The sequence below is a fragment of the Platalea leucorodia genome (genome assembly GCF_965183815.1).
Source record: "Platalea leucorodia genome assembly, chromosome: Z".
Lineage (NCBI taxonomy): Eukaryota > Metazoa > Chordata > Aves > Pelecaniformes > Threskiornithidae > Platalea > Platalea leucorodia.
The window spans coordinates 605,754-630,259 of record NC_138858.1 but is presented as its reverse complement, the minus strand read 5'-3'; the positions used below and the strand labels follow the sequence as shown (position 1 = coordinate 630,259).

General features: G+C 45.5%; 1 protein-coding gene across 2 annotated transcripts in view; it reads left to right on the top strand.

The window, feature by feature from the left end:
• Positions 1 to 24,506, top strand: part of LOC309602376 (E3 ubiquitin-protein ligase NEDD4-like) — a gene marked incomplete at its 5' end in the record, with an annotated part of 193,670 nt that overhangs the window by 28,262 nt on the left and 140,902 nt on the right. For both annotated transcript variants that reach the window (XM_082335897.1, XM_082335896.1), the window contains one exon: positions 14,681 to 14,754. In XM_082335897.1, coding sequence (XP_082192023.1) covers positions 14,681 to 14,754 — 74 coding nt within the window. The remainder of the gene's footprint in view (positions 1 to 14,680; positions 14,755 to 24,506) is intronic.

Here is a 24,506-nt window from a genome sequence, read left to right as displayed (position 1 = left end):
AGTCTTAAGTCTCAGTCAAATGCCAAAAAAATTATAATTTTGGTCATGGAAAAGAAGATATCCATGTGTAAACATAGAAGTGTGTGTAATTCCTTGGATTTTTATATATGTAATGATTTATTCCGATATGCATAGGAGACTTCCACCTCTTACAGCTGATGATTGCTGTGTACATCCATGATTGCAGGTGGCAGTCGTTGCCTGCGTGTATGCCAGTAAATTCAAGACCGTGCCATTACGCTGGGGTCCGTGGGCACGGAAGGGCCTGTGTGCCTGCTGTTCAGGTCCCGCTGGCCACGTGCAGACAGTGTTGGGCACGGTCCCCATCCCCTGCTGCCTCCCGAACCGTGCTCAGACCTCGTTTGGGAGTGTGCGAATTGCCCGAGCCAACGCTGTGCCCGGGGCCGCTCCCGCAGGGCAGCGGGGCGGCCGGCCGAGCCCCGCTGCTTGGGGACGTTTTCTGGCGCTGCTCAGTCTGCAGGTGCAGCCACGGGCGTTGTAACTTGAAGACTTAGACCTGCTGTCGGGCGGTTAGCGGATGAACTGCCTGCCCTAACCTGGAAATAGGAAGTGAGACAACAGCATTAAAATCGCACTTGTTCAAATTAATCTTAGGACCTGATGGCTTGTGATCATGCGGCGCTACTCGGGGCAGCCCCCCGGCTCTGCCCTGCTCTGCGAGTAGAGGGTTGGTAGCACTCGCTCTCTCTGGCCTTATTTAAAATGCTCCTCAGCTGCACCAGGAGTTTCTGTTGTTGCGCTACATCCCGAGACAGTCATTCCAATGTATAATAGCTAATTACAAAAGAATTGTGCTAAGATTATTTTTTTTCCCCCGGACATAAATGCAGTGATATTTGCAGAGGCTTAAACAGACCTTATTCTTACTGCATGGTTTTCCCTGGGTGGTTTGCAATAAATCTTGCCACGTTCACCAATCTGGTGAACTTCAGCGTGGTTTTGATTCTCAGAACAGTTGCGATGATATTGTGACTATTCAAATTCAGTTTAAACACTTAATAATAGAGTTCCTAGGAAGTACTTTGGACCTGGTGCTGTTCTCGGCGATGCTGAAAGCTTTTGCAAGCCACGAGGCATAGCAAAGCGCAGATACAGCTAACCAGGTAAGCATTCCTAGCAGTAGCAAGAGCTGTCCTTTTTCACAACAGCTTTCGACTGCGTGCAAATGCAAGTTGCCCTTTGTCCAGCAGGCCAGCATATATCTCCTTGGAGCCTTGCACATGTCATTGCCTACAAAGAAAACCTGAGCTTAATGTTTTCCTACGTGCCTGATTCTTAACCACGGTTGTTTTAAACCTGTTCTCCTACCTGCCCGATTCCTAACCACAATTGTTTTGAAGCTGTTTTTCTGGGAATTCTGTTTTTATCTGTTTCCAAGTCATCTCTAACATGTCATTTGCAGTATTATTATTTAAATTTGAAAACACTGCCTTCCCCTTTGTGCCCCAGTCTAATTTGCTGTTTGTCAGCAAACTTTGAGATGGAGGAAATACAAACTGGGAGGAGAGGTTGAGACACCGGAGGGTTGCGCTGCTATTCAGAGGGACCTGGAGAAGCCGGAGAAACGGGCTAACAGGAATCTCGTGAAGTTCAGCAAAGGGACATGCATGTCCTGCACCTGGGCAGGAATAACCCCAGGCTCCAGGAGAGGATGGGGCCTGACCCGCTGGAAAGCAGCTCTGTAGAGAAGGTCCTTCGGGTCCTGGCGCACAACACGTTGCCTACGAGCCAGCAACACGCCCTTGCAGCAGGGAAGGCCAGCAGCCTCCGGGGCTGCACGAGGCAGAGCATCGCCGGCAGAGGCGGTGGCGTCTTCTCCGTCCGTGGCGATGTGCAGGACGGACTGGGCACGGTCGGGGCCAGCCTGCTCCGGCTGCCCCGGCTTTGAGCAGCAGGGCGGGCCGAGATCATCTCCAGAGGTCAATCCAGCCTCGTCCCTTCTGTGATTCTGTTTGAGGTCATATGTACTGCTTACTCATGGAGGCTTTCTGATAAATGGGATTTTTATGAGGACTGGTAGTCTAAAATACAGTTACACCTGAATTTGTGTTGTATTTTGCATAGGGGAAAATGAAGAGAGTTGTATAAAGTGTAATTAATGATTTTTCACTTTAAAAAAGCTTTAACGGCCTGGTGGATTTCATCATATCAAAAAACACCACTTCAAGATGTTTAGTTTTTAAAAAAAGAAGAAATATTTAACTGTATCAGAGGTTAGCTTAGTGAAAGGCAAAAACCTAATGGTCATGCTAGAAAAGATGCTTTGAAAACAAGTCTCCTGCATCCTTCTGTGACTTCTTACTGCAGGCTCTTAATTGGGAATTTAGACCATTCTTCATTATTGGGCAAAATTGTTAGACATTCACTGGGGAATTGGATTTTTTGTGTTTCTCTTTTGACTAATAAGTCTTGAAGTACTGCTCTCTTCTGTGTGCTGGAAAGTAATAGATCTGCCTGGACGTTGACCCGAAGATAATGAATATCTGAAGTGAAACCAGCTGGCCCTGGTCGCTCTCTGGCTGGCAAAGCTTTTACAAGTGTCGGGGCCAGTGTAACGTAATCATCCTACATGTAAAAACATCATTCCTTTATTTCATGATAGTTCATACTTGAAGGGCTATTTTTGCATGCCAGAAAATCAGATATTTGTTTCAATAAAAGGTTGAGGTTTTAATGAATCAGCTGAGTTTCTGTCTCCCCTAAGGGAAGGAAAAGAAGTTACTGTCAGATTTTCCTTTATGAATTTTCTGTTTAAACTTGCAGTAAATTTTCAGTTTGGATGCAGATGATCTTCGTGCTGATCTCTGCAAGATCAGGGTTGGGTGGTTTGGTTTGGGTTGGTTTGTTTGTTTGTTTTTCTTTTAAAACTACATCTGTATAGGAGAGTCACTTTCAGGTCACAGACTTCTGCAAACGCACCAGAAACTCCTAGGCAAAGCTTTGTTTGTATTTTTAACAGCAGCATGTAACAAATGCTGCTTTTCCTGTTTTGTGGCTACCCCCGAAGATTACATACTTCTCTTGGCTTGTCCTGAGAAAAGCAGACTGAGAATTCAGAAAGAGAATTTCCCATAGCATAAATTCATGACGTATACAGATGATTCAGCAAACATACCCTGCTTTCTCATACGACGCTGTTTTTTTTCTTTCCTTTGAGATACTTGCCACAAAATGGCGCTAAATTAAGTGGATACGAGTGATCGTTGTGCTTTTTATGGCAAACTTGTTGGTATTGGAAGCTTCTCAGGGATAGTCCTTCATGTTGTGTGAGTGACGGGAGGAGGTGTTCAGAGCATAGTCTTCCTATTTAGATGGAAGAGCCAAGAAAGTGGAAATCCAAGTCATCACCGAGTCTGAGCCCAGAGTGGTGGCAAGCGAAGGGAACCAGTAAGTAGTCGCAGCCCCTGTGGTAGAGGCCATGTCTCCTCCCCAGCCACCGCTCTGAGCACTCAGGAGCTTGAAGCCGTCCAAGGGAGCGAGGCTAATGAAACCAACCTGGCTTATTTTCGTTGTCGTGGTCTCTGCTGTCAGCTGGAGGGGGGAGATGGTAACCTCTGGCAGTGTTAGAAACCAGGAAAACAGTTGTTGGGTAAGAATTTTTTTCTTCACTGGCGCAGCTAGATGTAGATGACATCTGCGCGCAGCCTGCGTGAGCCTTCTGGAGAATTCAGTGAATTAGGTTGTGCAGAAAACGACGTGTCCGTTAGATGAATTCCTTTAGTGAGTGATAGAAGTAGGTCTAAATGTTAAATAAGGAGAATAAAGTCTTGTGCAGTACAGCGAGTCCATTAATTTAAAGTTCTTTTGCGTTCTCTTAGGTATTTCTAAAGACCACAGGTGACCTGGTTCAACATGCTTGCTAAAATTGCTCAAGTATATCTAGCTGCATGGATTTTTATAAAAATAGATCGCAATTCACCTGGAACACTTTTTTTTTTAAACATGCAGTAAAAATACCTCGTTAGCAGATTTTCATGAGGTCAGCACTGTGATTTGAGCCTGTTTCTTAATAGTGTGCTTTCAGCGTTGGACTGGGAGTTTTGAGTCCTGGTTCCTAACCCTGTTGCTGATACGCGTGTATCTTTGATCTCCGTACACGGCTCCTGATGTGCGTGCGTTTAGCTTGCTCGCATCAGGTTTGCGTGCCGTTTTGTCCGCGTGCAGGAGCAGCATCGCGGTGCTGTCCCTCTAAGACAAAGCTGTGCCGTTCTGAAATTCTGCCTGGTGTTTTTCCTCCCCAGCGGTGTCCGTCTAGCCAAGGGAAACACGAATGTGGTGCCTCTTCATAGAGGTCCCAAGTCCTAGAAGTAGGACTTGAATCATGATTGTAAAACATGTAATATTTTTCTGTTGGATGAGATTAAGATTCCCACAGTTCCCCAAACTCTGCAGTTCTTTTAATGCTTACTGGCGTTTGCTTCATCTGTTGATGCGATGGTTCTGGTGTGCCTTAAGTAAGATACTCAGTAAAATGTAATTCAATAAATGTTGTAGCATTGTGGGATACTCAGAGCTTTTAAGTGTAGCCTGAGGTGGCCTGTGGCTACGCTTGAGCAACTTGGCTTCATACAGCCATCCTGTGAACTTAAACCCCTCGTCTCTTCTGCCAGCCGATCAGGCTCGCCCGCAGAAGGAGCGTGCTCCCAAAGCTGCCGCCGCCTCCTCCAGCTCCAGCGCGGGGAGCTGACGGGTACGTGCTTGTTCTGGTGCTACAGAGAGCTCGCCCCCCTCAACCTGGGGCATCGTCCTGTGAGGACGAGAAGTCGGGTTTTTGCTTAGCAGCAGAGTTCTGGTTTCCTCAGAAGTTGGGTTTGTTCTGGCTTTTGCCGCCGTGCCGTGGGGGGAGTCGTGGCCTCAGCCTAGCGACGTGCCGTGGAGCACCGCGGGTGCTGGCGCTCTGTGCCCGACTCCGTGTAGCCGAGGGTCTCTCTGATCCCAGTTACGTGGCATTCTTTCCTCCAAAAGCTAGGTTTAATTGCTCTGATTTCGAGATCTGCTTTAGACAAAATAATGTTGGTTGGTTGGTTGTTTTTTAATATGCGGCATCATGCAGCGAGGGTTGAGAATTCTGCAGGGAAGAAAAGGCAAAATCTGTTTTAGTCTCGGACTTCGTAAGGGGGAATGTGCTCAGCGCTTGAAGGGAGGAAGACCTGAGCTGGATTCCCAGCTGCTCGTGGTGAAGCTACCTGAAATGAGATTTTAATTTCTGTGCTTGAGCCGGATAGGTACGTGGTTGTAACCTAGTGACCTGTACTCTGAGTTGGTTTTCCCGGGCTGAACTTCACAGAGGGGAGCGGAGATGTGGTTCGTACCCTTGGTGCCTGTTTTTGTTTTCATTGCAGAACTGAGATTTTATCAAAGACTGTTTGCAAAATTGCCACTGACAAATATCAAGATTATTAAGATATCACAAGAATTATACTGAGACTTATCACGTACTGTTGCTACGGCCTTCAGAAAATCACTGTGATGTCCCCAGAGGCTGAGCTGTTCACTTTGGATGCCCCTCTCCTCCCCGTGTCTCCAGAAAGTCAAGCCAGCTTCGTCCTGCCCCAGCTGCCCGTGCTGTTGGGAGGTAACGAGGGTAGCGGTACTAAATATGTCGACTGACTTCCTTGCCTGGCTCATGGCCTTCATTCCAAACTGTGCTTGCTTTTGTGGTGTTTTGTTGTTTTTCCATTAAACGTACGCAGAGATTGTCATTTGAAAGCGGAGCGTTTCTGGGGCCGTGGTGTTCGGTGGCTGGAGTTTGCTGGGCGGGAGCCGCGGCGGCCTTCTGGCAGGGCCGGGGCGTTCTGGAGGGGAGACGGCGGGGCTGGGCAGCGCTGGGGCAGGGTGGGCGCTTGGTCTCACCTCGCCGCTTCCCAGGCAGGACCGGCTCGCGCCGGGCGGCCGCTCTCCCTCCCCGAGCGGCTGTGCGTCGGCAGCCCGGGAGCGTGGCTTTTCCTCGGCTGGCTCGGTGTGCCGGCGGCTGGCTCGGTGTGCCGGCGGCTGGCTTTGCCCCGGGGGTGGTGGCGGCCGGCTGTCGGATAGGGCATCCCGCTTCGGTTCTCCCTCTTGGGTGGCCCTCAGGTTGTTTGATGGTAGGCGGGTGGCTGTACGTCAGAACAGAGGGTAGTCCGATGTGGTAACGTTCAGGGTAAGGCGTTGATGTGGAGTAGCTTCCTAGAGTGCTGTTTTTTCACTCAGCGGTAACGTGGGTTGGTTTAATCCACCAACAAATCAAAGTAAGAATCAGCATGACTCTTCTGCAATCTAACTTGTCTTCTGCGTTTTCAATTGCTAAAAGATTTAGGAGCAGCCTAATGTTAGGCTTACTATAGAAAACACTTTTGCTCTTTTTTTAAGTAGATGAGAAATATTCTATTTTGTTTTGAAACTGCAAATCCTAGTTGATTTTTCACAATAATGGGGAGAATTAAAGAGCAGTTTGTTTGGGGGACTGTATGTTTTTGTTACGTCCAGCACGCCAGGGGCTCTGTGTGTGTTTTCATTCAGGATAACAAGTTCCAACAGTTAAAACATTGGGTTAAAGATTTGTTGTCTTTTCCATTCTGATGTGTTTTGCAACCAAAACAATGAGTTAAAGATCTGTTGTTTTTTTCTATTTTGTTATGTTTTGCAAACTTTCAGGTGTAATAAAAATAGAGACGAGGTGCTCAGTGGGTGAAACCGGATTCAGAGAGTCCCTGCGAGCAGGTAACTTTCCAGTGTGATCTGGTTTCTCTCCTTCCAGCCAGTGGAAATTTACCTCGCCGACGCCTATCTTGGTTTGAAATCAAAAATGTCTCTACACAGAGAAAAGAAAAAAAAAAAACAAACGCAACCCAACACTCCCCCGCCGCGGTACGTGTTAAGCTTTCTTCAGGTGAAATCCTAGATTGCTCTCCTTTCACCTTGTTGCCTTGGCGATGGACATTTATTGCCTCCGTCAGCGAAACTTCCGCGTTGGCCGTCGGAGGCTGCCAGGGCCCCCGCGAGCCGGTGCAGACGCGGCCCGCCGGTGGCGTGGGGGTCCTGCGCCCAAGCAGCCGGGCAGCGCTCGGTAAGTTCGGCTTTCGGTGCCTGCGTGAAGACCACGGCGTCACGTCTGGGCACGCCGCCGCTGCTCGGGCGACTGCCTGGCTCTGGCGTCCCTGACGCAGATGAGGCGAAGGCTGGCTGGGGGGTTGTGCGGCTCGGGAAATGTGGAAGAGAACATGTTAAATGTTTTATCTTCTCTGGTCTGCGTGGCATCTCTTCAAATACTGGTTTGCATTGATCCAAACATTGCGCCTTTCACACTTGTCTGTTCATTTAGAAAAGCCAAGCTTCTAATTTTATACCCATATCGATTGTTATTTCAGTGCTATTCTCTTAATGCATACTCTAAATGTGTCATGCGATTTTCTGTCCTATAGGAAGTTGACATCTACAGCTTTTCTTCTTACCCTGGACTGCGGATCACTGTGGATTTCTTCTTATGAGTATTTAGAACATATGGATGCGTATTCCAAAACTCGTTGGGGTTGGTTTTTATAGCGTGTCTGTTTTGCTTTAGGTGGTCTGGACTAAGCCACCCCTCCTGGGTTATTTTCTGGAGGGGCGAAGCTGCGGGGTGGCGTTCCGTCCTCGCCCGCGGGGAAGCAGCGCACGGCTCAGGGCACTGCGTTTTGCCTGCCTTCCTCCCCTGTTGTTTCCATAACTCTTCCCTAAACTTCCCAGCTCCAGGATATTTTATTAATCCAACGGCAGGAGGACTTTTTAATAAATTTTCTTTATATGAATGTTTTAATAGGTGTTAGAAATTACTTGGCTTTTCAAAGCACCTGGAGAAGATGTGTTGTTCATTTAAAAATTAATTAAAAAATGTGAATGATGCACATAAATATACATAACAAAAGTCTCCTAAATCTGTAGACACATCTGTATTGTCTTATCCGTTTTCTAAGGTGAATTGTGGTTTGTTCATTGTCAGTGAAGTCTGGTTTTTGCTGCATGTTTGGCTTTTGGTTTCCTAGCTTGGTTCCGCCTAAATCAGTTATGTCTTCTAAAATGGCAGTGTGAATTACAGATGGGAAAACAGGACCTGTATAAAGGTTATCCTTCAGTAAAGAAGAAAACTATGTAACCTCTGACATTTTTCAGGGAGGCAAGACTACATAAACTTCATGTTAATCATTGGACAAAGCAGAAGTAAGTATGAATGTGGTTAGCGGTGGAACTCAACATTAATAGCTAACCAAGCGCTTTATGGCACCCCTGCTGCCGTGGGTGAGGTAGGCGAGGGTTAGTGCAGTGAGGATGGAAAGAATATAGGCTAAATAACTTCGACAAGTGAGGCTTCACAAATGTTAGCATTTTACTGCTTAACTGCTAGCAGCCAGCCAACAACCGCCACCCTGATGTGTGTGCACAGCTTTGGATTTCTAGCAGCAGTGTTGCAAAATTTTTTAATCAAAGGACTCTGAACAACATAGCTTTAAATTCCGAGACATGTTCTGCGTTGCAGTTGAAAAAACTGATGGAGGGAGGAATGCAATTTCCGTGTCGGATCCGAGGCTGTAGCGGGGCCGGTGTCAGCGCCGCGGAGGAGCACGCCCCGTCCTCTGGAAGCAGGAGCTGCTGGCAGCTCCGCTGCAGCTCTTGGGCGGCCTAGGGAGTGGCAGCGCCTGGCGCTTTAAGGAGACCCTTCTGGGCCCAGTGTGCTACAGGCAAAGGCTTATGATGACGGAAAAACGCCTCTGGGGGGTGAGCTTAACGTCTTTTTCAAACAGCACATTTCAAAAAGAAGCTTAGGATGTGTGCTTTTTGAAATGAATGGAATTCAGCGGAATACAAAAATTGCAGAGTTAGATGTTCGTCTCGTCTAGTTTGCTGCTTGTCCGTGGTTAATACTAGTAGTTTCAGACAGCACAGGAATGGCACAAAAGGTGGATACAGTTTAATCTTGCCACCAGACGAGTATTTCTCTTTGATATATATTTTCAACTCCGAGTGGAACCAGAAGAGCGCCTTTTATATACCCACTTAGCAAGATTATGAAAAATGATTTAAAGATGGATGCAGCAGATAAGTTGCTGCTATTAAGCACTGTCAGTATCATAGCATTTAAATAATCGAAGCACCGGTTGTCTGTGATTACTAAATATAAAATGAAGAGGAAGGAATCCAGGTCAAAAGCTCCCATCCATGGTATTGGGGGAGTTGGGAGAGGAAAATGGATCTTGTTGATTTCAAATATTCCCATATTCCCTTTTGCATTCTGGTGCAGATGCTGTTGGAAAGGGTATGACCATGCAACCAGTGTAGTGGTTGGTTCCCGTTGACGTGGAGCGAAGCTGTGAAAACACGCAGAGTTGAATAAAGTGACCTTGGAACACCAAGTATTAACTCATTTTGGGTAGGTTAGGGTGGCCTAGTGGGGACTGTGGACCATGAACTGCTTCTAGAGTGCGCTTGTGGGCTGCTGCCTCTTCCTTGGAGTGTGCGGGGAATGGCAACTCGAACAGCAAGTGGCTTCTAAGTAGCCAAAGTCCTCCGGTAAGGACAGTGTTTCTGTCAGGTGCTCTCCGCTTTCCTAGCCTTGTCCTCCCTTTACCGTACCCCTCTTGCATGTTCCTACCTCCTGATCCCTGTGATGTTGCGAGAAGGAAAATTTGACCGCTAGTGGAAAGATGTGAGCGAGTGAGGGTAGGTGCTGGCCCCTGGGGTGCATGGGAGGGAGGGAGCGTCCCAGGATTGTGTCCTTCAGCCTGACCACCGTGGGAGGTGGTAAGCGATTTCTTCTTTTCACTTTGTACTGACTCGGAGGAATGTTAGATGCAGTTGCCAGAAAATGGAAGTTTGTGTTGGGAAAACTGCTCTATGAGAGTGCATTACGTGATTGATTACTCATGGAAGTCTTGCAGTCAGGATATTTAACTGCCAATAAATTGTGCTCTACTGGATTTGTGTATGTCACCTTGTTGTCTAGACAGTTTAAGGTTGTCCTTCCGCTCAGCGGCATGTCAATTGATGCGGTACCTAAAGCTATCTATCTGTAAAGAACTCGGTATTGTCATGTGGCATGTTTTAAGATATGCACACGCTAATTAAGCAAGTACCTTTAAGTCCAACAAAAAAATCATCTTGCTCTGGTCAAGGACCTCTCCACCATCCTTTTCTGCTTTGTATCTGATGCTTGAGGAAGAGTATGTACTGTGGTTCAGCGGCGGTGGTGCTGAAGCAGCCCTCGTTCCCCACTTCTGATGGCCCGTTTGGTCGGTCTCCGGCCACCGCACTGAGCGAGGGAGGGATCCCTCACTAGGGAGCTTTGCTTCTGTGGGTTGCGTGTCTGGTTCTCCGATCCAAGTCCCTGCAGATCTGGGCTTGTGAATGTCTCTCTCCTGATCAGCCTTGTTAACCTGCCCTGTGTGGTTTTGTTCATTTACACGGTTTGCAAACCGCAACTCCAACCGTGCGTCCCTTCATGTAGCCTTCAACCTCACTGCACACCCTGTCTGCAATGCATAGGATCCCGGCAAGAACCATAGCTCTGCAAGATACCGCTTCTCCTTAATCCCCCAAATTTGTTTCCTCACCCCATTCTCTACTTGTGTCTGGGGTTTTCCTACCTACTAAATACAGTCAGCTCAATCTTTGCGGGATATATCAGATTGGGTGCCGGTGAGCATTCACACAGGTACTTCTGGTGGCACTGAACTTTGCTGTGCTGGATTACTGACTCAGGTCTTAGGCTTTTGTAGACGCTGTGCAGAGCATGAGCAATGAGCCCAAGGCTTACAGGAGTTGTTAGCTTTACTGGCAAGTGCTGTTGGTCTATAGTTAGCTAATCCTGGAGTGATGGGTAAGTCTTTGGCTTTTTTTATTATTATTTAATCTGGAGGGTGTGTCCAAATGACACAGAACTCAGTGAAGGCGTTCTCCGTGCTTGTATGTAAGGACTTCCCTGTCCTGGCAATCTAGGTATTTGGAGTAAAAAAAAAAAACCAAAGGAGGCAAGTCAGCATTTTCTAAACTCAGCTCAATATTATTGAGTGTTGTAGACTGAAGCCTTGAATTTCTGGTCTTGGTGCTACATACATCACAGAATCGCGGAATTATTTAGGCTGGAAAAGACCTTTAAGGTCATAGAGTCCAGCCATAAACCTATCACTGCCAAGTCCGCCACTAAACCATGTCCCTAAGCACCACATCTACCCGGCTTTTAAATACCCCCAGGGATGGGGACTCAACCACTTCCCTGGGCAGCCTGTGCCGGGGCCTGACAGCCCTTTCGGTGAAGAAATTTTTCCTGATATCCCACCTAAACCTGCCCTGGCGCAGCTTGAGGCCATTCCCTCTCGTCCTAGTATCTGTTATCTATATCTTTGCATAGCAGTACTGGCTTTTAAGCAGCTGCCTCCATCTGCCCTTCATCTCTGGCTGTCCATTTCTTCCTCCCCTTACCTTCAGTTTTGTTGGCGTGCCGTTTGTGGCCTCCACTGGCTCAAGGTGTTGACCTAGGTTCAGAAGAACCTCGGTGGGAATGGAATAAACTGGAGGGGAGAGCTGTTTAAGTTGGCACTTTCCACTGGAAGAAATGTATTTGTAAACGTGTCCTTGATCTCAACAAGCCTAAGTGCTGCTTAACTACAGATGAGCTCAGGCTCAAAGCTGCAAAGGGCTCACTTTATTTGGGGTTTGGATCCTGGCTCTTCTCACTCGGAATTTTTCCACGTTTAGTGGTCTTGTCTTGGCTGCTCTCTGTTGTTGTGCCCTGGGTTTACAAGAAAAACAAATCAAAATCCTAATTTTCTTTTCTTGTACAGTCTTTTCAGAGAAGGGTGGGTGGAAACCTGTGTGGGGTAATGGATGCTCTGTGTTTCAAGTCTCTCGCAGTGCCTAGCCATGCAATCCTTTATCTGATTCTTTTGGTGGACAATGAGGTGAGATCACCTCTCTATTGCCGCGAAAATTTAACTCCTTTCTTTACCTAGACGCAGCATACTTGGAGATAAACGAAGAAATTGGGACAGAAGGAGCAAGCATAGGAATATGAAAACCTTTTTTTCCTGCCCTTCAGCCTTGCTGTTCCCCCCAGCTAGGGAACTGGAGATGAGAGGAACAGGAATTGGAGGTGTCAGCCTGCGCACAGGTGGGAAGCTGGGAGCTGCTGCCGGTTCCCACTGCTACCCGTGGTGATGCTTGAGCAAGCTTAATTTGGGAATCCTTCATCTCTATCGGCTGAGGGTTTGTGTAGCTGCATGAGCTAGAACATGCTTTTATTATGCTTTTCATGCATATGCGTGCACATGAATGCACCTGTGTTGTTACGCTGCTTTTGTGAATGCTTTTAGACAAAATGATACAGATAAGAAAAGTTCGGTGCATTCCAAGAGAATTATTTTACAGACAAGCTGTCTGCACAGCTACTCATATGTTTCAGAGTACTGTATATTAACTGTCATGTTCTGCAGAAAAATTTGCCATCATCCAAAATCCGCCTTGCTCCGTGTATACAGTAGCTGTTATCAAAGTAAGTATCTTACTGACTGAAGGAAAAATTTCTAGGGTAGATAGGTGGGGCCTTGTTACTAATTGAGGCAATTTAATTATTTTTTAAAATATTACATATATTTCATGCATATGAAAATTTGAACAAATATTTGCAAAAGCACTGATTCTGCTTGGTAAATGGCATATTTAGCAGAGGCCGAGAGCCTGCATGCAGTGAGGGAACAGGGTCCATCTTCTCCTGTACTTAAAGTACAAAGGGAAACTTCAAGTATGTTTTTGAGAATCTATCTATTTAGGTAGTCTGGAGCATCATCTTTTTTGTCGTGCAGAACCTAAATTATGGATCCTCCAGTAGCTGGACTTCCTCCTGCTCTGACGTTTTTTCTTGATTTTTTTTTTATTTTTTTATTTTTTTTTTTAATTCAGTTAGTACACAAAGATGATTTTAGTGCAGAAATAAGATGCCACTCTAGCAAAGTTGATGCTGGCTTTGTGGGAGGAAATCTGAGTAGCATTGATAATATAGTAACTGTCCATAATCCCTCCTTCTGTCCCTCTCTACTTAGTATTACAACTTCTTATCCTCCCGTTCTCCTTCAGTAAGGTCAGAATAGTCGGCATTTCTGACTTTTTTTTTTCCCCTATGTTGTCTTCTCTTAATGAAGGAATTTTCTTGATCGCAATTTGCAAGTTCGTTGCCTTTTATCTATTAAAACCGCTCTAGAAGACCAGGCATGTTGTATTGACATTAACAGATTGAAAAAAGTTAACATATGAAAAAAAAAATCAATATCCACTAAGATAACACCGTTCAATTGTTCTTTGTCGCGTACTGTTTGGTTCACCTCTCTGGTAAGCTTTAGGCTCTTTTGGGAAGGAATCCTGTTGTCTTAATTAGAAACTACTTTGGACAGTGCTGAGTGCTGCTGGAAGGAGTACCAACAAACATATTTTCGGAAAGGATTTAAATCCTGGGGCTGCTGCCTTAACGCAGGACAGTTCGGTGGCGGGACGCGTGTCAGGATGAAGCTCGCCCCGCAGACGGGTTCAGTGAGACGTCGTGTTTCTCTGCAGCGACCTGACTCCTTCCAGGGGAATGGTGTTAGACTGGACAGGCACGGGTTTGCTTCTGGGGTGCTTCTGACCTTCCTAACCCTCTCGAAAATCTCGGATACAGCTAACAAATCTGTGTCTCGCTTTTAGCTATCTAAAGCAAATAGAATAGGTGTAGTATGGTCGTGCCAGGATAAACCTGTGGGAAAATGTTATTGTTTTCTGAACAAGCTTCAAGGAACGGAGTCTCAAATTACCGTAATTGAATCTTGTATCTTGCCGTTCTGGAAGGCTTATCAGAGGAGAAAGAGGTATAACTGATACGGGTGACTGCAGAACCTGTTTCTGTAGGATCCTTGCCAGATTTAATTACGGTGGCCTCTTTGTGTAGCAAAAATGAGCTGGTCAAACAGAATGAAAAAAAATAAAGTAAAAAATACTGTTTATACCAGTGTTCCTCAGGAGCTTAACGTCATGAAGTGATAAACTGAGCATCAGGTTGATGTCCTACTAAGACACATCTTCAGAAATTGCCACGTGTCATTGAAAGTTGGTTTTGAGCTCTGTATATACCAAGGTGATGAGACGGGTTTAAACAACGTAATTTTCAGGATTTCTTTTTAATCTTGCACCCTTCTTTTAAACTGCAGACATCTCTCTGACCGAGAGGTATTAGCATTATTGGACAAAAATTGTTCTGAATATTTTCCTTTGTGTTTGAGGAGACAGCTTTAGAGTCTAAGCAGAATGAATTTCTGTGTAGTATGGATCATTTAGGATTTGAAGCGGCCCTGCTTGGCAAATTACCTTCTACTTTTATTACTATTATTGTTACGTTATTATCACTATGACGTTATTACTGTTATCTACTCTTATTCTGCTTTTATTTAACTCTTAACAGCCCTGACTGGAGTTGGATGCTTTTCATGTTTGGATTTGGGCTGTTCTTTAGCAGAGAAAGTGTATACCTCCTTCCAAGAGGTTTTTCTTTTCAGAATCCTACCTAGGAAAGACTCCTGCTATCTAAAGCCCGAGAATTCATTCACAGCTTAACGTCTTGCGAACTGTTGATCTTCAAAATGAATTACAGAATAAACATTAAACCCCTTTTCTTTTTTGTTAACAGGAGGAGTCTCGTATCCTCAGGGTAAAGGTGGTTTCTGGCATTGATCTAGCGAAAAAGGACATCTTCGGAGCCAGGTAGGTGCTCTGCATTGACTATTTTGTGCGTTTAAACAGAATAAACTCAGCAGAGCAAGGCGGCTTTATAATTGATTGTTCATAAATGTGATGAGAGATCCTATTACTTCATTACAACCAATGCAAATTACGGACTCTGTGTTGGCGAGAAAGCCGTTAATCACAGCGGTGGCTGTTGGTGCCCTCTCCCACCAGAGGAAGCCGTTCCCGAGTTCACCGCCTGCCTTCGCTCTGTGAGGAGCAGCTCAAACTGGGGCAGTGTTTGGCAGTACTTAAAATGACTCCCAGCTGTCTCCCCGTGTGCCCCACAGCATGCAGGAAAGACCAAAAGCCAGCAGCACCCTCTGTCTTATTTGAAGAAGCTCTGCTTTCCCTGCTGGCTCTCAGTCCCAGTCTCTCAGGTGCCAGGCACCGAGGTCTGACTCGGCAGGCAGGCTGAGAATTTCCTTGGTCTCGGACGTGTCCAGGTGCTGCTGTTGCGGTTCCTCAGGATGGCAGCTTAGAATCATAGAACATCTCAAGTTGAAAGGGGACCCATAAGGACCACTGAGTCCACCTTTTAGAGAGAAAGGCGATAAAAGCATTTTCTCCTGCTCAGCCTATGCCATGAGAAGGCTGGCAGTAAGTACTAATGCAGAAAAGAGTTCGGTGAACTGTGCTGACTTACTGCTTTTCTGTTAGGCTATGGCAAGTCCAGGTTTTAATTCCAGTTGAGCCTTGAACCACCTTGAGTTTTAAACTGGGGACTTGAGAGGGAAAAGAGAAGTTTTTGAAGTGCCTCAGGCAGTCTTCACGCGATTGCTTCCCTGTTCATGTGCGTATCACAAGATGGGATGAACAGAGCATACTTTGCACTGGTCTTTGGCCAAAATAACAATTGTCAAACAAGAGAACTGGTTTTAAATGGTCTAATGGAAAGATACAGATACAGTCACGTTGTATGTTCTCAAGTCTTTTGTTTTGAAAGAATTGGTCACAGGTGTAGGAATAGCTTTTCTCCAAGTCTAGGCTTGCTGTGCAATGACTTATAGAATCAAATCGGGTAGTAACTGGGGGAGACGCTGGTTCTGAAGCCAAAACAAATGGAAAACAATTTTTTTTTTTCCCCCCAAAGGTTAATTCAGTTTTGACATTCTTGCTATCTCAAGCCTAAGTGTGTGGAAATTTTTTACTGCAAATGCTCCCATCTACTTAGAAGTTTTATGTCAGTTTGAAATAAGTGGTATCCAATTTAGCTGTTATTGAAATGACTAATTTCTTACTGTATAAATGAGTCTCCCTATGGATTTTCCTGTATTTCTTTAATGATGCTTACAAATTGTTCATTAGCTTGCATATCTATCTTGAAACTACATGAAAGTGAAAGGAGCAATTAAAAGTTTAATCAACTTCAATTTTTTTTGTGAAACTTGCAACAAACGTTCCTTTGGTAGCTCTGTGCAGAATATGGTAAGACGAAGGTTTTTTATTTTCTTCACCCAAATTTGCTATTTCGAAGAACAGCTTTTGATGCTGACCATAAGCAACAAAAGAAGCAGCTCGTGCGTCGATGTAGTCGCACACATGGTGCTTGCTGAGGAGACCCGTTAGTACCTGTAGTACTGTTAGCAGCGTCGCTGGGTCGCCCTATAGGAGTACTGCTGCTCGCTCGCAACGTTAGCATCTACCGCACAGGCTCCTGCAGCTGGCGTCGAGATGCTGCAGTACCAAAAGAAAAGAAAGGAGGAGCAAATTCTAGAGAAGAGATGGGACTAAGGCACAGAGAAAACAAGATTTCTATTGCAAATACTAACCCTAGAATTGCTGTATTTATGTGCTAGCTTTGCTTTCTCTAGATCTCGTTTCGTTTGGCCTTTTCATACGATTACAGATTTTTGGTTTACTTGATATATTTAATTGGCTGGGTTTTGTTTCTGCATTATTTCCAGAGCTTTAAATTTTACCCCTTCTTTTGAAAAAAGCAAAGCTAGTCGTTGGAATATTGAATCTGCTCGTTAAGAGGAACTTTACATAAATATTGAAGTGCTGTGGCAAATTCACAGAGGTAATCTGAGAGAAGCAGGAATCTCTCCAGGGTTCATTTGATTTGTTAAAGGATACACTGGACACTTTACAGCTGAATCCCTGGCATTGGAGTATCTCCTTCAGCCATACTTCTCATAGAACTTTTGTAAATATTTAAGATGTCGTGTTCAAAAGAACTCCTAAAATTTGCTTAGGAATTGATAAATTGTAAAAATGCCTCTTACTGTTCAAAATGCATAAAGTTAGAACTCGGTTCAAATTTCACTTAGTTTTATTGATGTGGCCCTTAAATATTTCAGTAAATTGATCTTGTCAGTAGGATTTCCAGAGAGTTAAAACATATTCCCAACTTATGTCTTAAACTTGGTTTTAAACAGTTCTTTAGTAAAAGTTGAGACTAACAGCATCATGTATTACAAACTTTGTGAAATGTTTCTGGTGTTGTGTTGGCAAGCTTTCAGAAAGTTTTCTTTTTTGGCTAAAGTTCCAGTTTAATTTTTCTGTTTGTTTTAGGGGCCTTGCGTACCTTGCCAAGATATTAACGTGTCGTGCTGCTTGAATCTTAAGTGTGATTAAAGTTGCTCCAGGTGTTACCATTCTAACACAGCTGCCGAGAGTGCGTTGTGTAGCAACGATCCCATTAACGGCTCTGCTGAGGATCCGTAGGGATCGGGTGATTAAATTCTCATTTGGAGCGATGGAGAAGAAACATGTAACGTTTGACCTGAGCAAGGGGATAAGGAAAATTTACTGGCATTAGAACTGTACACGTAGTTTTTTACTGTGTAGTGTATGTTCGGGATCCCTAAAAACCAGCAATAATGAATCCTGTCTACGTGTATTTTCTTCTCTCGGTGTGGATGTGTGTAGACCCTGATGCTCTGTTGTTTCCCTCTCCCATGAATAGTTTCCATGAGATCAGAAATCTCTTTCAAGTTGATTTTTGTTATGGTGTAACTTCTAGCACACAGCCGCAGGCTAATATCTGATGTGAGAGTAAAGCATTTGAATCGGTAAGTGCAGCGGGCGCTGGCTGCTCGGCGCTGCGCGGTAACCGAGACGCGGCAAAGGATGGAGTACCCGAGGGGGCCGTGCTGAGGGTCGTCCTGGGCGGCGCAGCGCACCCCTGGGTCGGCAGCGCGGCCGGGGAGCGAGGGACGGCTGAACGCTGCGCTTCCGCTCCGGAGCGTCCTCTCCGCGCTTGTGACGGGAGGTGTCTCTCGCAGCAGCTGGTCTCCTCTTGAATCTTCCTGCTGCCCTCATTCCTTCTTCTTGTCTGCAGTAGCTGGAGAGCGCCTGCCCCAAAACTCCCTTTCCTGCCCCTGCCCTTGGGAGGTGACTACCCAAGGGTCCTCCCGGAGCTTCCCGCGGGACGGCGGGCAGGAGGCTGGGGTCGCGCAGGCGGCGGGGTCGGGGCTGGGTTTGCCTGGGTGCCAGCTGCAGGGCAGACGGTCTCTTCCCAGCCACCGAGGGCACGCGCGGGTGGAGCAGCAGCCCAGCGCTGCGGCCTCTCGTCGGGCGACCGTCCCTCCTGCGCCAGAGGTGCCGGGACGGCGCGGAAAGGCCGCGGGCGTGCGTCAGCAAGGACGACACGAGGGAGGCGCAGGAGCGAAGCTCTGAGGCAGCTCCGCACGATGAGTGGGCTCTGTCTTTAGAAGTGTGCGGATAAATAGGCCTTGCTTTGAAAAATAAACACTTGAGAGCAGAGGAAAATGCCTTGTGATTCATCCCGCTGTAGATTTGGACAGGGTTGACTTATGGGCTTGCGTTGTGCGTTTGCTGCTGTCACAGCAAAGAGAAGTCATCGGTCAATGCCCCCATCGGTCTGAGGATTTAACACACTCGTGGTATCCTCCATGCTATGAAACATTAGGATTTCTGCATGTCGTTCCTAACCAGCACTTCTGGAGTATGGACAAATACGTGGGTTTTTTTGTCTCTTTTCAGAAAATAAATCAAGTGTCGGGGACAAATTCCTGATCTTTGTAATGTCCTTTTTTGGAGAAAAAAGGTCAAGTGACTGCTAAATATTTTAGATAGTTACACACTTTAGAATGAGTTAATGTGAAGTCATTTGAAAACGTGTTAGAATAGCAAAGTAGCGGCCGCAGCAGCTGACGTGCCTCTTCGCGGCAGAGTCACGCAGGCCTTCATGCTGGGCCAGAACAGTAAGTTACCGTGTAACTGTGAAAGAGCAACTGCAAGGCACACATAGTGTTTTGCATCTCAGCGGGTTTTCCTCACCGTTTTTAATCAACTTTACCATTATAAGCCACTGCCTGTAGGCTTGCAGCGTCTGTAAGCCACTTCTTGCCTGATTAAATCCAAGCAAAGTCTCCTACCAGCGTAGAGCACTAGGGAAACTAGTATTTTTCTTCTGAAGACTGTAACAATAAAGAAAACCCAATGCTTTTGATTTTGCTTTTTTGAAGTTCTTTTTGGCTTATGAAATCATTTCAATAGTAACTAATGATATATGAGTTCAGAAATTTATAGAATTATGATTACAGTGACACAAAGTATACTAGAACGTAGAATGAAATAGCAGCTATGAGCAACCCAAGGTGACGGTTAAATGGGATGAATTTCATCTACATAGTTCTCGTTGAGGTGGACGTTAAGTGGCTAGTCAGTGTAGATGTAAGTGGGTTTTTTATAACCTGTTTTACATTTTGCCCTGCAAAATTACAAGTCTCTTGATATATACTGACAACTAATAGATATTGCAGACTGGGATTTTGTAAATTTAGTATTAGCTTTGCTTAACTCTGAAAGACACATTATAATCTTGTTACTCTCTCGTGCATTGGCACATATATTTACCACCTGACATATACTGTATTATATATGTTATTATTTTACACTTATTTCCTTCTGATTTCTTCTCAACGTCTTAAATGTAATGTCTTCATGAATTCAGCTAGTATTTGTGTTCTTGCATGTAATCAAGTAATGCAAATTATAATGTAATTAATCTTAGTTACGCAACATACTGAACAATTATTATTACTTACTACTATTTTGTTTTTACTCACGTATTAGGAATGATGCTATGAGTATCATCCTGGCTGAGGCTGCACTGTGCAAGTCACTGCACTCAAATGCAATTACTGCCTAGAGAACCTTGGAATGTGAAATGAAATTTCCTCTCCTGAGTATCTTTACGTGTTACTGAAATCGAAGTAGCAGTACTTCTCCAGTGACTGGGTCTGTTTCTGAGCATGGTCTGCCTCAGCGGACAAGTTTCGGTCTTTCCCTGAAGGTCTGTCCAGATGGCCTCAGAGGTCCTTTCCGACCCTGACGATTCTGTGATTCTATGACTTGGGTTTTTGATTGGTTTTTTTCTGCTTTTAAAAAATACAAATAAGTAAAAGACAGCACTTCGGAAGGTAGCGCTGGACTGGCTGTTGGGTTATTTGGCACAGTGGTGACACACTTGTTATAAATACAGTTTCTGCATATGCGCACAGATGCACTCACAAGTGATAAAGCTGAATGCATATGTACAAACGAGAAGAAAATGTCTTCTGGTTACTACTGGTTGGGTGAAATAAGACACTACGGTGTGGATATTCTTATTTAAACAGTTTGGGAAAGAAAGGATTGTGTGTATACTCTAAATGGGTATATCTGATGGAATTTCTTAGTTCCTGCTTTTGCCTTCTGAGTCATGAAGTCGGTAGAAATCGTGGCTGGCTGGAAGTTGAAAAAGGTAAAGTGCTTTTCAGTTAAAATCACGGATGTTTTTCATTAATGGGAAGCTGCACTTCTAATGACACGATAACTCATTACGGGTTGCCTCTGGGTTTATTGCTTTTACCTGCTCTTTTCTGAAAAGCCTGCAGCCTGAAAGGCGCAGCCAGGATGCCAGCCTCTTCTCTCTTCCGATTGCCTGCGCCCGAGGTCGGTGGTGTAGCGGTGGTGGTGTTAGGGCTAGGTCACGCAGGCTCCAGGCTTCTGGGGGTATTTGAAATGAGACGGCGTGCCCTGCTGAGAACAAGGCTGCTCGAAAGGTGGCCGAACTCTTTAGTTCCTCTGTGTTCCGTCGCTGTGGATCGGCAATGGAAGGAGAGCACGTATGGCTGTGAATATCCCTTGCAGATGACAAAGATGACAAATGTTTACCTTTTCGTTATTCTTTTCAGGCCACTATGACTCTTTCTAGTCCAACGCGAGTTAGGGTATATCCTGTTTTAACTAATGGAAAAATTCTGGTGTCAGCTATACCCCTGGCACCGTCCCCCCTAGCGAGCGTGCTGCCTCGGAGCTGGGTCTTCCAAACGGCCTGTTCTCCTCCTCGTGCTGATACCGCCTTTGTCGAGCACAGACAGATGGAGCGGAGTGAGTGTCTCTCAAAAATTAACCAAACGGTTTGTTAAAATGAGCCGGCTCACGATGAGCGGCCTCCGCAGCGCTTCCCGGAGCTGTCGGCGTCGGCAGGGCCGCTCCCTCTGCTGGCTCTGGCACGCGCAGCTCCGCAAGGAAGGGCTTTCCTCCATAGCTTCTGGTTCCTTCAAAACTACGTACCGTGTGTAAAAACAGACACAACTCGAGCTCTTAAAGTGTTTTTTGTGGTGGGCCCAGCAAAATGGATTTTGACATCAGCCATTAGTCAAAAACCTTACCCAGTAAAATGTCACATTAGCTAGATTCATAGAAGTAATTTCTGGAGAAATGTTTCAGTAGTGCAGAACGGCATATATGCCAGAGTGAAAGTACTGCCTGTGTCGCGGCTCAGGGAGCTCCTGGAGGTGGAGCAAAGCTGGAGAGTTCTGCACGGCAAGCCTCTCGGCCGGCCGAATGGACGAGATGGCAGTTGCTGAAGTAGGATAGAGTTCATACTGGGTTTCTTTTTCCTTTTTCTAGTTGGGAAAAAAAAAAAAGTATAGAAAACCGCTCTTCTGCTGGTTTAAGGCTTTGAGAAATGGAATATTCAAAGCAATACAAACCTTCCACTTTCTGAGTTTTGTGCGGTGCCATGGATCAGTAAGTGTTTAGTCTTGCCCAGAGAGTAGTGGCCTTGCTCTCTGCCTCTGCTTTGTGCACGCTGTCGCTATTTAATTTTCTCATTTGCCACGTGCTTGCCATGTTTAGAGGGAGGACCAGGTAATCCAAGTCGAATTTCCCTAGAAAATCTTGATGTCTTCAACAAAAATAAGAATCAAATAAGGCTTTTTATTCTTGCCAACTTGAATGGGGGCTCTAGTAGGCATTGGGATGAAACCACCGTCTTTACTTTCTTAAAAATGGTGAACGATTCAACACGTGGCTGTTAGTTGTAGTATTGCATTGGGGGGGAGCTTGCTGGCAATATATTCTAAATGACAGCTCGATTTGCAATGAAAAAATGAAAGTTTTTCTAGAATAGTAGAAATGAACGTGTTATTTACAGAGTGGGGGGAAGGGAAAGAAACCAATTGAGAGCTTCATTAAATCTAAACCAAGCTGTACTTTGGAAGGTAAAGGAGAAAAAAAAAAAACAACCCAAAAAACTTTAGAGGCTGCCAGTAAAATACTAGGTGGTGAGGATGTCCTGAAGAAAGTACCTTTGACAAGGTGGTACCTGCACTACTTCAGCTAGCACATGCAGCTTGTGCTTTACCTGTTCAGTTAGTAGGCTTAAATAAAAGCTAGAAGGCAATCAGAGCAGCCTTGGGCAAGTGTTGAAATGGACTCGCTCAGGGTTGTGTCGAAAGCAGGCGTGCGTGCCTGCCTGGAAGGGGGAGCAATGGCCAAACGCAGGCAGAGGTGGTGGGTGGTGTCTGAAAGCAGAAGTTGTCAGTGGTAGCACATCCTTGGTATACACAATTTATAACCTCGGTAACGGCGAGAGCCAGAGCGGTCTCCTTCCTTCTCGCTCCTGCTGTTCGGCAAGTCCCCTCGTAATTTCTTGCCTTGTTAACCATCTCCGGAGAGATTTGCAAGAGAGATGCTCAAATAATTGTGGTGTCAGGTAGTCCTGGGGCAGACCCTTCTCTGCTGTTCAGCAGTTTTATCAAGAGATTATCAATGGCGGTGTCAGAGAAAGGTAAAGACGCTGCCGCCTGTGTATTGGCGAGCAACGGAAAGCCCAAGTCCCCGTCTGTCTGCTCCAGCGGCTCACTTCATCCCTGCAGCGTCGTTTGATCTTACTCTGTCGCTTTACCCGCAGCTGATCGGAGGGTGCCTGGGTTTAACCCTGGCCTCACTGGCGTGACGGAGGGGGACAGCGACCCAGCAGCAGCAGGCAATGGCAGAGCGAGCCAGGAGCTCCAGGCACCTCATCTCAGACACGGGACATGTCTTGGGCTCTCCTTCAAGAAAGCATTTGAAGGGAGAGCTAAACAAAGACTTGTCCGAAATGTACGGCTAGAGGATAGTCGGGGGTGATGTTATCAGAAGAGATTAAAGCCTGCTCAGAAGAAGTACGTTGGATAAAAGATATTTTTATTCATGAAACCTTAATGTTGATTTTGCCTCATACAAGTGAGTGAAATGAAGGAGTATTAGGCTGCCAAGCGTGGGCATAAGGTGTACCAGTATATTCACTAAATTGGTGCGGTGGCCTTAGTTTTGTGCCGGGTGGGTCCCGGCAGGGTGGGTGGGCAGTGGGTGCCGTGCCCAGGGCACGCGAGGAGCCAGCCAGGCCAGCGGGGGTTCGCTTTTGGTAGCCGGCACCAGAGGGCACCAGAGAATTTCCTCAGCTGTTCCCACGAACTGGTGCTTGGATGGCTTTCGAGGAAACGAGGCTGTCATGTTTTTCACCAAAATCAGCAGGGTTTTGTGCATTTATACATATTACGTTCTTCAGGACGCGCTGGGTATGTATTTCAGTAGCTGTAAATGCAGAAATACTGCTTATTCGAGTATGTGGTCTTGCTAATGAGTAAGAGGACTTAGTAATAATTCCTGAACTTTATAATGCCGTAGTGAAAAGTAATTTTCATCAGCTAATTGCTCAGTAGAAAAGTTTCTGTGTACGGATATACACATTTAAAACGTTTCTCATTGTTTGAAAAGGAAGTGCCTGTATTCAGCCACTCAATTTTTCCACCTGCCCGCTATCCGCTATGATCTACCAGTTCCCCTGAATCTGATATCCTTAAAATAAAGAGAGGCACGTGGACAAAGTCTTCTATGGAAAACCTTTTGGTCTTAAATATTTGAGGCAGAACTTCTGTCTTTTCTTCCCCTTCTACTGATCTCATTAAGCAGAATGGATTGAAAAGATCAGCAGCTTCTACTTATTATATATTTCAATTTTTTCCTCCTAAATTTAGTAATGCCTCATATCTTATGGTTGAAAAATTGTCCGTATCTGATAATTTCCCAGGATGCATTGTGTATTTATTTCTACTTCATTGGAACTAATCAACAGTCCCAGCATAATTGTATTGTTTCTCCTCTGGTAAATGAATATAAACATTGCTACGCTGCTCAGCAGTGCGAGCCTATAACTGTGTTTTCCTCCTGTAGCTATGGAAAGCATACCACAGCCATCGGTGGTATTTTATTACAGAAGTCCAGCTGGCTTACCCATCGTTTGCAAGTGTGATGCTAGAACAGCTGTCTGTCGGACTCGGAGAAGCTTTCGTTGTGGAGATTTTCTTTTGTGTGTGAAGTATTTCTTTCTATCCTAAATTTTCAGGCCTGGGATTGCGCGCATACATTTAAGGATGTCTGGCACTTTAGATTTCAAATGGCTCTTTTTCTATTTTCAGTCTTTATTTAATGAGAATTGGTGCTTA